Source organism: Elephantulus edwardii, unplaced genomic scaffold (genome assembly GCF_000299155.1).
Source record: "Elephantulus edwardii isolate Elephantulus edwardi_28Jun2011 unplaced genomic scaffold, EleEdw1.0 scaffold00103, whole genome shotgun sequence".
NCBI classification, from domain to species: Eukaryota; Metazoa; Chordata; class Mammalia; order Macroscelidea; family Macroscelididae; genus Elephantulus; species Elephantulus edwardii.
In genome coordinates, this window is record NW_006399853.1 from 3,082,744 (window position 1) to 3,098,859 (window position 16,116).

Here is a 16,116-nt window from a genome sequence, read left to right on the forward strand (position 1 = left end):
AGTGTACTGGGAGGAGGGCTGGGAGGGGAGAAAAGTGCAATAATGAATGAATGGAAATCCAAAGTCTCTGTAAATTTTCATTGAAATTAAAAATAAATAAGTTTTTTAAAAAACCAAAAGAACAAAAAAAAAAAAAAGGAAAGAGAGAAATTCTGCCATGCTAACTAACACTGCAGTAAAAAAGGGTGTGGTCAGTGGGTGGAAAGAATTCTCCATCATCTGACCACCCAGAGGGCTCTTTCAATGTGACAACCATCACAGACCGGTGGTTCAAAGTAGGCAAACTGTTTTTATTCTAGTAGCTTAATGGTAAATTTGTTCTACCAACCCAAAGGCACATGGTTTGAATCCCCGAGCTGCTCCACAGGAGAAAGACATCCAATCTCCTCCCACACTATTTCCCTATTGAAACCTATTGGAACTTACCTGAAAACCCTCTGGTGGGTGATTCTGCTATGAGTCATTCCAACCCTACAGTACACAGCAGCTGGATTAAACCGCCTAGGATGTACAATTCTTAAAATCGCCTCTCCTGTGATGAAAACCCACTGGATGATCAGCTATGAGTCAGTTCCAACTAGATGGCATTGAATAAGGGAGGGAGTTGTACAATAACATTATGCTTTTCAGGCTCCAGTAAGAGCAGAAGTGCTGGGGGCAAAGGACATCCTAGGAGGGTATTTAGCCCCACCAGAAAGACCACAGATCTCTCATTCTCTCATAGCATAATATGTTGGGAGTTGTGCTGCTAACTCAAAAGCCATGCTTGTCTGGTGCTTCAAATATACCCACAGCTCTGCAGGAGAAAGATGGGTAATGCCCTATGCCGTTCAGAGTCTCAGAAACCCACTGCGAGGTCAGCAATGAGTCTGTTCCAACTCCACGGCAATGATTTTGAGCTTTTTAGTTTTACCTGGTAAACTATCAGATGGCATATGATTTGTAAGAAGTCCTCATAGCATAATGTCAGGGGCTAACCAAAAGCTCTGTGGTCTGACCATATCAGCTGCTTCAAAGGACAAAAGACCAGCAATCTGTGCCCATAAAAATGCAGAACCTAGAAAACACCATGGGGCGATTCTCCTCAGTCCTACAGGGACAAGATGAGTCAGAATCAACTCAACACACAACAATACAGAACCATGTATTATTTGTCATTCAGTATTTTTAAATACCAAAACTTAAAAAGTTTTTACTGCCTGCACATTCTTCTTCACTCCCCAAAGTGAATGAAAGAGCAGTGCACACACCTTAAGTAGGGCAAAATAATAAATCGCAGAATGGGTCCACTAGGACAGAAAAAGCAATAAACAAGGACAGCCAGCAAATAAGACGCTAAAACTGTATTAATATATTTCTTTCAATAAATAATTTTTCCATCCTTCAAAAATAATAATTAAAGTTAACACAATTTAGCGATGAAATAAGGGACATTAGCTTTACAGGAAAAGCAGGGCTTATTACAACTTCCCTACCACAGGCCAACTGCATCATTTGTTTGGAAAGAAACTCTAGAGCACTTGAAACAAGCTTAATTTTAGTATTCTGAATCCAGCAAATTCTCAAAAAAGAAAATTAAAGATAAACCTAGTCTTTCTGTATTCAGTATTATTAGAGAATAAGTAAGATTTTCCACATAAATTAAAGAGAAAACATCAAACCAAGCTGTCCCAAGTTAGACTCTATCCATCTAATCTGTGTATGTGATGGGCAGTGCTGATACAAGTTTTGGCAAACTCCATTCTGTCTATATCCATCCAAAGAGTTACTCCCTGTCCTGACTATCTCTACAACACACTGCCAAGAGCAACAAGATTTCTTTCCTGTGATACCGAAGCACTCACTATCAGAGATTTTTGTCCAGTCTTCAGTTTCCTTAAAATGTGCAGAAGCTCTCAATGGCATTTTGAGAAATGGAAAGAGACAGAAAACATCCTTCAACATGTGCCTATAAAATAGATATCCGTGTAACTGCTTCTACAAAAGATGTTAATATGTTGGCCAATTTATAGCGTTTTTCAAGTGTGGATTAAGAAGGACGTTATTTCTTCTTGAATTTGAGAAGGGTAACAGCAAAACAGAAATTTATATTCAATTACTGATCTTTAAAAAGGAAGGCTAGGCTAGGATGTACGGGCTCCATATGAGTTGCTCAGTGGTACGTCAAGGAGATTCTCTGACTCTCACGCAATGGGGTGACAGGAGCAAGCATAAATACTATACCATCTTGAATGGACCATGGATTTGCGTTTGTCTAAAAAGTGAACATAATTCTCTAAGACAATTAAATGGTAACAAACATAATTTAAGGTTTTCACCAAGCAAAATTATTATTTATATGTTTGCATGTATAAAAGATTAATTTTCTGCTGACCCTTTCCTATTTTCCCATAACATTGTTTTTAAAGATTCTAGAATTTAAGAACTATTTCATTAGCAGATATATGTGTGTACTGAAACCTGACTGCATTATGCTTTTGACCTGGATAGACAATAAATCCTTTGTGTGTTTGTTCCCTATGTCAATGTTTGACTTTAATGTTTAGCAATCACAGTGGAGTGAAACATAGTCGTACATTTTTATGAAAGTATGTACAATTACATACAGGCATGAAACCCACAGAGCAGACAGGCTACAATTAGCAGCATAAACATGGTTCTCCCAGCCTCACATGAGAAACTGGTAACATGTGACTCTGAACCATATATATGATTCCTGTCATCTCTGGATTGGGGGTGGAGAGAAGCCTGACAAGGGAAGAGGTGTGTTTTGAAAAGGAAACTCCAGAGTATTTCTGCCTTCATCCCTAGAAAAAAAGGTTAATATGACTAAAGTATTCTTGGAAGTCATGGTTTTCAACCGGGCAACATATACTTTTGGAGTGACATGAAGACATTCCAGTCTCAGAAACTGAGATGTGAGGGAGCTCTTGTGGCCTAGTGCTAAGAGGCTGTGCTGCCAACCCAAAGGCAAGCAGTTTGAATCCACCAACTGCTGCACAAGAGAGGAGCACAATTTCCTCCCCTGTGATTTAATGTCTATGAAAACCTGCTGGAGAGTCAGCGATGGGTCAGTTCTGACTCGACGGTACTCAATACCAACAACCGCAAACTGAGGCCTGAGAAAGTGCCGTTATCACTGAGTCCCTGTTCACACAGCCCTAAGAACACATCACTTACGTAGTATTCTGCAGTACACAAGGACCAAATCAGGAGGGTATAGCAAGTAAACCCACAATGAGGAAAGTATAATAAAAACCTTTGATTGTATTCTTCAAAAACTCAGTGTTGTGAAAGAAAAACACTAAAGAAATGTTCCAGGTAACTGAAGCACAGAACACACTCACTTACTGCCGTCAAGTGGGAACCAATTCACAGCTTTCAGAGAAAGTTATCAGAGGCTGTAAACTGCACCTTCCAGAGGCTTTTCAGAGGCTGTAAACTGCACAGGGGGAGACTGCTCGTCTTACTCTCAAGGAGCAAGTGTAAGATTCAAACTGTCTGTCGTTGGTTTAGCAGTACAACACCTTAACTCACTCGGCCGTCAAAGTACCTGACTTAAAGGCTAGGCAATCTCTAAAATGACACTACCAACTCAGTTTATAAAACTGAAGTGTAATCAGTAGACTTACAGAATCTACTAAAAGCAGATTAAAGTATTGTTTTCACATTTACTATACTGAAAGTGATGGATGAGCTGTGGTTACGTAAGGCAATTTCCTTATTCATCAGACAAACACTGGAAGTAATTAGAAGTAAAAGGGTTATAAAGAAACTTACGTCTCAAATGGTTCAGGGGGAGGGGAAATTACATACACATAATTTTTCAATGGGGGTACACACTTGAGAAAATGCATGTGAGTGAGGCGCTCAAATAGTAACAGATAAAACATTAAAATGGGTATATAAATATATATACATATTCTGAAAATTTTCTATAAATTAAAAATGTATAAACAGTAAATATAAATACACATCCATGTGCATACCTAGAGAAACTAAGGGGGACAAGGAAGGGAGGAAAAGACGACGACATTGGCAAAGGCAGTATCATGATAACAACTGGTACATCTAAGTGAAAGATGAAAAGGTTATGGGTATTCTCTGTGCAATCCTTTCAACTATTCTGTGGTTTAAATTTTTTAAAACGGAAAGAAAATAAAACATACTTCCTTCTATTTTTTTTTTTAAATAAGAAGGAGGAACTAGCCCTGGATGTCTAAAGTGTTAGTTCATTTTCTATCCTAATTACATTAACAAACTATGGAAAGAAGTTGGAAAAGAATGTCAAGCGTCTAGATGAAAATATTACACTCCACATAGTTTACTAGTAACGTGTTCATCTGCCCTCTCACTTTCAGGCTGCAGGTTTTAAGCTTCTTCGAACAAACAAGTACATCTTGGGGACAGTGCACCGTGAACGCTCCTTGGAGCCAGAGATGCGGAAGCTCTGTCTCTCTTATTCTGGTCGTGCTGTGAGGTGAGGCTAGCTAGTCCTTGCAAAGGAACATCTGGCTTAGAAGGAGGGTCAGCATAAGAGGGAAAATGCCAACGAGATGGACCGACACCGAGACTGCAGCGAAGGGCTCACAAGTGTCAGAGATGACGAGGACGGCACAGGACAGAACAGGGTTCAGATCTGTTGTCCACAGGGTCACTATGGGTCATTCTCAATTTGACGGCACCTAACAACAACAAAGCAACTGCCATCAAGGCCATCAAGACTCACAGTGACCATGTCGGACACACCAGAAATGTCCCACAGGGTTTCGAAGGCTATAAATCTTCACAAAAACAGACCGCCGCAGCTTTCTCCCATGGAGCGGCTGGTAGGTTCAAACCACTGACCATTTATTCAGTTAACAGCCAAATGCTTAACCATTGTGCTGCTAGGAGTCCTTTATGGACTTATTTAGGCTTTCCCCCCACCCCCCAATGCTAATATATAAAACATCAACATCTGAGTTAAAAACTACAGGTCTTCTTAAATGCTAGCAAAACAATTTCCACAATATTAGCAGAAAATGGTAACTTTTCTGTGTATCTTCAAAAATGTAAAAAGTTATGTCAGCATCATAAAATGATTTTTTAAGAGTGACTTGTGATAAAGTAGTCCCAAGACATTCAGATTCAGGATCTGTTGTCATAATGGATGAAGTAACCTCGACCATTTATAAACTCTGTAGTTCCTGTTGTTTTTATTTAACATGTTGATCTGGTAGATAGAGGGCGCTCTGGGGGTCTAAAGGGAGCCAGCAACCCAAAGGGTTCAGCTCTCTGGTCGTTCAAATCCACTAGCAGCTCTGACGGAGGAAAACAGGAAATCTCCTCTGTGCCATTTATAATCTCAGAAACTGATCAGTCGTAACCAACTCAACAGTAATGACTGAGTACTCTAAAGTTAAATGGCTACGTGGGGGATTTCCTGAAAGGAATAAATCCCTAGGAATTTTCTTTCTTTTTCTGTCTCTTATGCCTCATGAACATAAAACAAAAATAGGTACAAGCGTCAATGCTATTATTTTTTTGTAAAAAAAGGTAATTTTTGTGGGTTGTTCTCTCACCCACCCCTAACCTAGAAAGTCTTGCTCACTTCAAAAGGAAGAAAACAGTGACCATGTCAGGTCATTTCAAACATAAAAAACTATGGGAGGAAAGCTGAAGTGTTCAAAATTATATTCCACAGACTTTAAGCCCAATCATCTTGAAAAGTAATACTTACTGTAACTGCCAGGAGATTTTTCTTCATAAGTAAAATGAAGCTGTAATTCCTCCTCAGACATCTCACAGATGAACACTTTCAGCAAACAGCAAATAATAAACAGAGCATTATGTGTCTGCCAAATGAAGAGGTGGCTAGAAAGGAAAAGCCAAAAATCACACAAATATCAGTGTTTAAGCCTGAGCCTGGCCAGTATATTTCAGGCACGTGATTTGCTCATTCCCACCAACCACTCTAGTCACTCTATCTGTGTTAACAGAACAATACTCCTATCCTTTAAAAACTGTTAACCACACATTACACTGGATCAGTGATAGCCATTACATTTTATTTTTACAGCATTCTGTGTACCTGACACAGTAAGGCAGTATAATCAAAGTCTTAAGCGATGCCCCTGAGCGTGATTGCTCTTCATCTTGATTTTAGCTGTTCACAAGCACGATGCAAAGAAAAACAAAAACTTCATTGTCATGAAGTCAGAAGAACTGACTCATGGCCCTCCAGTAGGTTTTTCAGAGGCTATAAACACATGGGAGGAGATTGTCCATCTTTCTCCTGTGGAACAGCTGATGGATTCAAATCGACTTCCTCTGGGTTGGGAGTGCAACTCCCTACCCACCAAGCCAAAAGAGTTCCCTGATGCAAAGATAAAAACTCAATTTTTCAAAGTTTAAAAATATGTGCAAATATCTAACAAAAAAATTAACTAGGGATCATCAATGGCATAATACAATATTTATTATTTGTATTTAGGAGCGTGAATACACGGGGAAAACTTTCAGTGGCTTCCGTATAATTTGTTTCCCAGGCAGGGCAATGAATAATCATACAGAAAGATTGGCATTCATTTGAAAAATGTTTGAATGTATAAAAGATTAAACTCCCACTGAATCTAAAAAGAGAAAAATAAAGGCAACATGTGCAGAACAAAATAATTCTCCAACTAAGGCATTTAAAGTAGATATGGCCTGTAATAATAATGAAAAGAATAATCCTTTTTGTAATAACTGTTTAACTACTGATTTTCTTAAAGAATATATTTCAATGGACTATTTAGACCAAAGATTTCAGAATTTACAATCCCACTCCCATAACCTGCACACTAAACCCCTTTCTTTCACATTTTCTCCTTAATAACGGGAATAATTCCTCAAAATTATTTAAAAGATCAGTAGTCTATTGTTATTAATAAATTAAAAATAATATTCAAGTTGTTAAACATGGAAAGAACACAGTTTAGCCAGCTGACTTACTTCTCACATTCTGCTGAAAGTTTTAGTTCTTTGGTTCGGCAGAGGAAGACTTTAATCAGTGCAGCAAGGTTTCCTGTTCGAGGATTGTTCTCAACTGTAAAGGAAGAAAGGATTTTTAAAAAGTAAAAATTATGATCTGACACTGAACACACTATAATATTTACAAAAACAACTGCCTAATTCAATTTGTTCATTAACGAACACTCAACACTTCCACCACTAATAAACTAATAAACTGCATAAGCAGCCAGAGATATTGCTGCTTGGCCTTAATTTGAGTTACAAACAATTGACTTACAAGAATCAGTTGAATCTTGGAATTCAAAATTGTAAAAACACAGTCTTATTATACACCATCAAGTCAGAACCAACTCATAGCTGACCCTTCAACAGGTTTTCAGAGACTGTAACTTGCACAGGGGAAGACTGTCCATCTTCTTTCCCCTTCAAAATGAAATCATTCTTTCTCCCATGAAGCAGCTGGTGGATCTGAACCACATGCCTTTGCTGTGGTAGAGCAATTCCTTACTACACCACCACCAGAGCTCTATAAAGACACAGTAGGTAATGAAGATGCTCAAATTTACAAACACACATCCCTCCCTCTTTAGAAAAGCTGACTCTTTAGAGGATCTCAAAACTCTGAAGCCCTGAAGTAAGGAATTGAGCTGTCAACTCAAAGACAAGCAGTTTGAATAAACCAGCTGCTCCACAGGAGAAAGACAGAAGTCCCCTCCAGTGTGATTAACAGCCCTGGAGGTTCAGCTATGAGTTGGTTCTGACTCAGTGGCATATAACAAAATTTCTATCTCCAGTATGATGCTGCTGTTGTTGTTGTTGTGTGTCATCAAGTAGGAATACTATTAAAAAAAAATAAAATAAAAAACTTCACTGCCACTGAGTGACAATCGACTCACATCTGGCCTTCCACTAGATTTCCAAGAAGGAGATTGTCCATTCTTCTCCTAAGGAGCCACTGACCAACTCAAACCACTACAGAGGCAAGGCCTTTGGACTCTGAGTTGGCAAAACTCCCTTCAAACTACACCACCAGAATATATAACAAAGACAATAAAGAACTATAAAATTGTGCTAAAGGGGGAAAAAACTAATCAAATATCACAATGAAAAAGAAAAAGATACATTAAAAAGTAATGTGATACACTAATGAAAGGAAAGCCACAACTCAAACAGATGTACGCACATCAATGTTTACTGCTGCATCATTCACAATAAAAAAAGAGATGGATGCAACCTAAGTGTCCAGCAATAAGCAAATGTCTAGAAAAATTATGGTATGCCCACACAATGGAATACTACACAGCACTGAAAAAATAGCAAAACATTATGCAACATGGGAAAGACTTGAGGACAATATGCTAAGTGAAATATCTCAGTCACAAAAGTATAACATGGCTGTAATAAAATAAGACCGACATGGGGGGGAGGAAGGGGGGAAGGACGGGGGAAAGAGTGAAAAGATCATGAACATTACATTAAAATAGATGAGAGAAAGAAACGTTTGAAAGAAATGTATGATTAAGCATTATATGTACGAGAATAATCTGGAACAAGGGGTATATTGTGGGGTGGCTGGAGGAGGGGGCGGGACGGGGGAAATGTGCAACAATGAATAAATTTTTTCTTAAAAATTTTTAAAGTAATGTGATTAAAGGGGGAGTTACTTAATCAGACAAAGATTTAAAGCAATTTGTTTTTTAAAGAATTAACACTCAGGAGAGCTCTGGTGGCCTAGTGGCAAGAAGCTGCACTGCAATCCCAGAGGTGTGCAGTTCAAATACACCAGATGCTCTACTGGAGGAGAGACAATTTCCTCCTGTACCAGTCAGATCTAATTTGACGGTACACGCACACACACAAAAAATTTTTAAAAAAATGTTCAGAAGATGGGCTTATGGAACAGGGAGAAGCCAAACAACTGCTAACCTACAATGCAAAATATACAATCAGTGTTTTCTGTGCATTATCTCATCTAATCCTCAAAACAACTCTCTGGGATAAACACCCTTACTATTTCCATTTTCCACATCCTCACTTGGTAGCTTAATGGTAAAAGCAGCTTGAACTGCTAACCTTAAAGCACACAGTCTGGATCCACCAGGTGCTCGTGGGGGAGAAAGACAGGCAATCTCCTCTCACGAGATTTACAGCCTCTGAAATCCCACTGGAGGGTCAGCCGTGGCCGGGTACCAGTTTGATGGTATACACCATCACCTCCTTCAGGTTGCCACTTGGTCAAGGACACATCCTCTTCTATGGACCCAAATCCGTGGTTCTGCCTACTCTGATATACCAACAACTCCTTTAACTGAAAATATTAAACAGAATGAAAGTAGTTCCATCGGGTTATGCAGCGAGCCATGGAATGACAGAACTTAAGAACACATCAGAAAGCAGCAACTCTATCACCAATCTTTCCTTTTACTGATAAAACAGAAAAGGCCCAGGGAGTGCCTGGACCACAGTCAACAATATGTGACAAATGCCAAGTCTTTCTGCTTTATCAATGGTCCATCAAACGGCTGAGACTTAAGAAATCAAGATATCTGTCTTTATTTTGAAGTATATTTTAAAAAACAGAAACACATACATTCAACACACCTGGGCTGCCATGAGCACTTGTTTTGGGGGCAGATATTCTGTGTGAATTACACTTTAGCTGTCATCTGTACGTACACACTGGAACTTCTTAAAAATGTGGCAAAATGTATAAGGAAATAATCCTCCAAGTCTTTTTTTTTTTAATCCAGGACTGTACACATTCACAGTAAATTCACATAGAGAAATAAGTACTCCGTTTCAGCATATCTACATTGTGCTAATAACTGCCAAATGGACTCCAATATCTTCTAAGTATGTGCTCTTACCACAGTTTGAGAGTTAATAAGTTAAATGAGAAAGTTTCTCCTCATCTAACAACATGCTATTTGACGTATGGTTGAAGGACACACAGCAACAGCATTATCTGAAAGCTTGCTGGAGGTACAAAGTCCCAGGCCCACCTCAAACCAACTCATCAACTCAAGTTGATCGTGTTTCTCAAAAATTATTATTATTTAAACCACAAGGCATTCTTATTAAAATGTGAATTACAAGTCCATCTGTGTGAAGTTCAAACAGATTCTACAGCCTTAACCATGTCTAAGGATGCCTACTGATGTGGACTGGAGGATCCCAAGGTGAGTACAAGGTGCAGCATTTGCTGCAAGCTGAAGGAGCTTTTGTCTGACTGTCCTCATGTAAATAGCGATAGTAATCAAAACAGCCTGGGACTGGTGAAACCAACAGATGCTTAACTCATGGACTAGGATGGAGAGTCCATGGGCAACCTCACACATCTACGATCAAATGATTTTTGACAAAAGTGCTAAGCTTACTAAGCCTACTCCACAGGGTCTCTTCATTAAGTGGTGCTGGGATTCCCACAGCAGAAAAATGAAACTGGATTCATGCCTCACAGCATACACTGAAACAATTCAAAATGGATTAAGGACTTAAATGTAAATGTGCAAAATAAAATTCTCAGAAGAACAAGCAGGGGCAATGTTGACAGGCCTAGCTTTCAACAATGGATTACTAAACTGAAGTTACGAAAGCACAAACAAGTAAAAGACACAATAAATAAATGGAGATTCAAAGAAAAAATAAAAACGTCAACAACTTAACAATAAAAAGACAAATAGGCAATCATAAAATTAGCAAATGACTAGAATAGACACTTCACCAAAGAACATCCAAATAGCCACCAAATACATGAAAAGATGCTCAACGTCATTACTCATCTGAGAAATGCAAATCAAAGCCACAACGATACATACATATTGCACTCCCACCAGGATGAAGGGCTAAGCCTTAAAAAAGAAAACCACCACTACAGAAAATAACAAAGGCTGGTAACAATGTGAGGAAATTGGAACCACTGGACCCCTTGTCCATTCCTAGTGGGAATGCAAAACGGCACAACCGCTGTAGAAAACAGTGTAGCAGTTTCTCAAAAACACTAAAAATAGAACTTCCATATGACCCAGTAATTCCATTCTGAGATTCAGAAAATACTTAAAACCAGACCTGTATACCAATGCTCACTGCAGCACTACTCAGAATAGCCAAAAAGCAGGAAGAGCCTTAAAGGTGACAGATGACAAAACGTGATAACGTGCAGACAACGAAACATGACTCAACCAGTAGGAGAAAGGAAGTCTTACATAAACACGCTACAGTGAAGGAATGAAGTCTTACATACATAAACACATGCTACAGTGAAGGAATGAAGTCTTACATACATAAACATGCTACAGTGAAGGAATGAAGTCTTACGTACATAAACACACGCTACAGTGAAGGAATGAAGTCTTACATACGTTAACACACGCTACAGTGAAGGAATGAAGTCTTACGTACATAAACACACGCTACAGTGAAGGAATGAAGTCTTACGTACGTAAACACATGCTACAGTGAAGGAATGAAGTCTTACGTACATAAACACATGCTACAGTGAAGGAATGAAGTCTTACGTACATAAACACATGCTACAGTGAAGGAATGAAGTCTTACGTACATAAACACACGCTACAGTGAAGGAATGAAGTCTTACATACATAAATGCTACAGTGAAGGAATGAAGTCTTACAGACATAAATACATGCTACAGTGAAGGAATGAAGTCTTACATACTTAAATGCATACTGCACATAACAACAACAACAACTATGTAGACAAAGTTTAAAGACATTATAGGGAGTGAAGTTAGCCAATCGTAAAAGGAAAAAGATGGCATGACTTCACGTATATAAAGAAATGTCATTAACCCTCCATCAGGTTATAAGAGGCAGTAGTAGTAAATCTTACAGGAGGAAACTGCCCATCTTTCTCCCACAGAGCAATTTGAGAGAGTAGAGAGAAATGTGAGCAGACACAGTGAGTTTATGTTAATGAGGTACAACCTGAAGACTATAATCAGTGTCACTCAACCATAAATGCAGAAACTGTAAATACTGAACTATTTGTTGTGCTGTGGATTTTCACAACAAAATAAATAATATCTAAGGCATCTACTTTCAAAAAAAAGGTATGTGATCAGATATTAAACACAGTTAAGAGTTTCACTAAAATTCCCCACAAATCTTTTTCAAGTTTCTAGTTTAACTTAAGGAAAGTGTATCTTGAGATTCAGAACAAACTATTTTTTAAAAGTTAATGTTTGCAAGGGCTTCGCTATGTGCTGCTGAATATCAAAACAAAATACTGGGACAATTGAGGGCTATGGCTCATTTAAGGTCAGCCATCACTCAGAACCTCAATTTCCTAGCCTGTGTTCATTCAATACCTCCTTCATTACCTAACAGACTTTATGAGTAATTGTTTGCATTTACAAACGCATAATTATTAAAATCCAAGCCAGCAAAATCACACATACTTCGTTGGAAAAAGCTACCAGACCACAGTTGCTGTTATGTTGGGAGCTGGCTCTGACAGCACCGGACACAGAGCCCCCTTCACTATTAAAGCTACGCCTGAGTCCACTGAGGTAACAGATTGAGGTAATAACAGTTTTGTGTGTCTTTCACATTCACTCATTCAGCATGAACTCACTGAGATATCCGGATGTTTCAAGGACACAGCAGATGTTGCTACTGTTGTTGGTAGGTGCCATCGAGTCAAGTGTGACCCTGTGAACAGATCTGAACCCTGTCCTATCCTCTGTCATCCTTCTCATCCCTGAGACTCTGGAGCTCACAGCTGTAGACATAACACAAACTCCCAGACCTCATGGAGCTTACAACGGCCCCAGAGGCCCAACGTTCTCACAGTGCAACTGTGGACACAATGAAGATCTGAGCTAAAACTACCAAAATGACTTAGAGTCAATCCTTTTGAAACAATAATAGCCAATGATGGATACACGATTCCAATGCTATGGAGTAACAGATTTAGGAGGAACACAATAAACTGGTAAAATGAAAGGCTATGTGTGGATTGACTTCAGAAGCCATAGCAGCAACAGGGGACTTCAGACAAAAATGCCGAAATGCACAATGGGCCTGGACTACAGAAGCTCACTAGCTTCCAATCTCTCCTCCATTCACTGATGAGCCATGTGGATTTGGAACTTTATCTATCTGCACACATACTACTTAATTTGTTCAATTCGTAATATATTACGAATGGGGGAGCTCTGGTGGCCTAGTGGCAAGGAGCTGCAACTACAATTCCAGAGGCGCATGGTTCAAATCCACCAGATGCTCTGCCGAGGAAGGAGGGACAATCTCCTCCTGTACCAGTCAGATCTGATTTGACGGTACACTCACACAAAAATAATAAAATAAAATAAAATTTTTTTTTAAAAAGTGTTAACAAAGAACTTGAAATAAATATGCATTTATTTTTCTTATATATAGGCACGTATATATGGTTTTTCTCTTACCTAAAGACTTGCAGACTGAAATGGTTGCCTCCTCCAAGAGCTTCAGATCTGCACTGAAGGAAGAGACAGAAGAGAAGGGTAATTAATAACAGTAACATCAAGTATGTACATATACCCCAGTTAAACCAATCTATAAAATATACAAAAGAAACATAATCTGGAAGGAAAATATGATTCATAGCAGTGAAGAGTAAGAACCATATGGTTACACTTTAATTAATAATTTACTGTTGTTGTTGTTGTTGTTGTTGTTACATGCCATCAAGTTGCTTGCGACTCATAGCGACCCTATGTACAAGAGCTCTAAATGCTGTTCTATCTTGTGCCAACCTAGCCATCTCAAACGCACTGATTCCCACCGCTCCAGTCACAGAATCGAACCATCTCATCGAAGGTATTCCTCTCCTTCACCGCCCCTCCACTCTGCCAAACATGATGTCCCTCTCCAAGGACCAGTCCCTCCTTGCAACTTGCCCAAAGTATGTCAGATGAAGCTTCAGAATCCTTGATTCCGAGGAGCATTCTGGCTTCATCTTCTCCAGGACAAACCTGTTTGTTCTCCTAGCAGTCCATGGTATATTCAACACTCGTCTCCAGCACCACAGCTCAAAGGCATCAATTCTCTATCAACCCTATTCACTGTCCAACTCTCTGATGCATAGCACGTAACTGCGAAGACTATAGCCCGGATCAGGTGCACCTTAGTCTCCAGCCTGACATCGTTGGTCTTCAGTACTCTTGAGAGGTCCCTCAAAGCTGACTTTCCCAATGCAATTTGTCTCTTGATTTCCTGGCTGCTGTTACCAAGAGTGTTGACTGTGGAGCCAAGTAAACTAAAACTGTTAACTATCTCAATCTCTTCACCATCCATACTGATGCTGCCAATTGGCCCAGTGGTAAGAATCTTTGTTTTCTTGATGCTGAGCTTCAGTCCATATAGGAGGCTGCAGTCCTTGATCTTCTGCAGCAAGCGCTTCAGGTCCTCCTCAGTTTCAGCAAGCAGGGTTGTGTCATCTGCATAATGCAGGTTGTTGATGACTCTTCCACCAATCCTGATGCCACATACCTCCTTGTACAGCCGAGCATCTCGGAAGATCTGTTCTGCATACAGATTGAAAAGGTATGAAGACAGAATACATCTCTGACCGCCTTCTTGATTTTGAACCATGTAGTGTCTCCTTGCTCTGTTCTGACGACTGCCTCTTGTTCCAAGTATAGGTTTCGCACTAGCACAATCAAATGTTCTGGGATTCCCATTCTTCTCAGAGTCAGCCACAGCTTGTTGTGATCCACAATTTACTATAACTCTTAAAATTAAATGATCAAGAGTTTGGAACGCCCAGCCTGTCCTCACTGCTGCTGAGTCAGAACCGACCCACAACTGATCACAGTGAGTTTTCAGAGGCTGTAAATCACCACAGGGAAGGTGACTGCTCATCCTTCTCCCATGGAGCACTTGGTGGATTTGAACCAGCTGTGTTTCTTCCTCAGAGAGTCAAACCACTGACCTTTCAGTTAGCAGCCCAAACTGTAACACATTACGCCTCCAGGGCTCCTTGCACAAGTACAGCCAACTAGTATTTGACAAAAGTACGCAATCAAGTCAACAGAGGAGAGCTAGTCTTTTCAAGAAATGGTGGGGGGAAATTGAATCATTAAAGGCAAAATGTCTAATTCTGATATATAAAAATTAATTGAAAATTAATCACAGAAGGAATATGAAAATGTGTAACATCTAGAAGAGACCAGAGGTTAAAGCTAGGTGAAGAGTTCTCAGACATGGAAGCAAAGGCAGGATCCACACACAAAAACGTAAGTTTTACATTATTGATAGATTGTTTTGAGACATATAAACATGGCTAGAAAAGGCACATTATCAACTGCAAAACATAGAAAAAGAGAAACAGAACAAGAAGGGGAGTTTCACTGTAGTATTTTTATTTTAGATTTAATTTTGTAATTTAAAACTCTGAAACAAAAATGAGACAAATATATTCTCTATACTCGCTGAACTTGGGCATAAAACCTCTTTCACAAATTAAATCAACATTCATCCAGAACAGAACTTGCAACACAAAGTCCGTCCAGGCTGCCCTCCTAAAAGGTTGTACTTGACTCAGTGTCTCAAGCACGAGACAGCACCAATCTTAACTGCATCATCTCTCTGTAACTGGCCTGTGGGTGTCCACACGTTTTCAGAGTCTTACATGATCTAGACTCCTTAGCCCTATTATCCCAACAGGAAAAAACAGGACTTCAACTCCTAGATGGCCTATAAGCAAACTTCCACCCAAACTACAATTTTTAAAAAGGAAGAAAAAGACAAGCTAGGAGGCTTCTTTCAAAATTCTTCAAAATTTACAGAATCAACTCAATTGATAACTGGTCAGTGATCCAGAGGTACCAATGAATCAAAGTACTCTGTTCGCTGAAATAAGAGTATCTGCTTCTGAAGTTTGTTGTGATCATTTTTAAAATATAAGTCAAGTAGTAGAACAGTGCCCGGTCAATGTAGATGCTCAATTAAATAGAGCTAGTGCTGGTTCCACAACGCAGTCAAAACCCAAATCAAAGTCTGACTGTTGTTGTTGTTGTTATGTGCCGTCGAGTCGTTTGCGACTCATAGCGACTCTATGTACAACAGCCCTAAACCGTGCTCTATCCTGTGCCAATCTCATTGCCTCTGACACACC

The 16,116-nt window shown here is 39.4% G+C and overlaps 1 protein-coding gene across 1 annotated transcript in view; it reads right to left on the minus strand.

The window, feature by feature from the left end:
* Window positions 1-16,116, minus strand: part of DYM (dymeclin) — a 313,354-nt gene that overhangs the window by 277,331 nt on the left and 19,907 nt on the right. Inside the window, exons 2-4 of the mRNA XM_006891704.1 lie at window positions 13,424-13,476; window positions 6,976-7,069; window positions 5,723-5,856 (exon numbers count right to left, since the gene is read on the minus strand). Coding sequence (XP_006891766.1) covers window positions 5,723-5,856; window positions 6,976-7,069; window positions 13,424-13,476 — 281 coding nt within the window. The remainder of the gene's footprint in view (window positions 1-5,722; window positions 5,857-6,975; window positions 7,070-13,423; window positions 13,477-16,116) is intronic.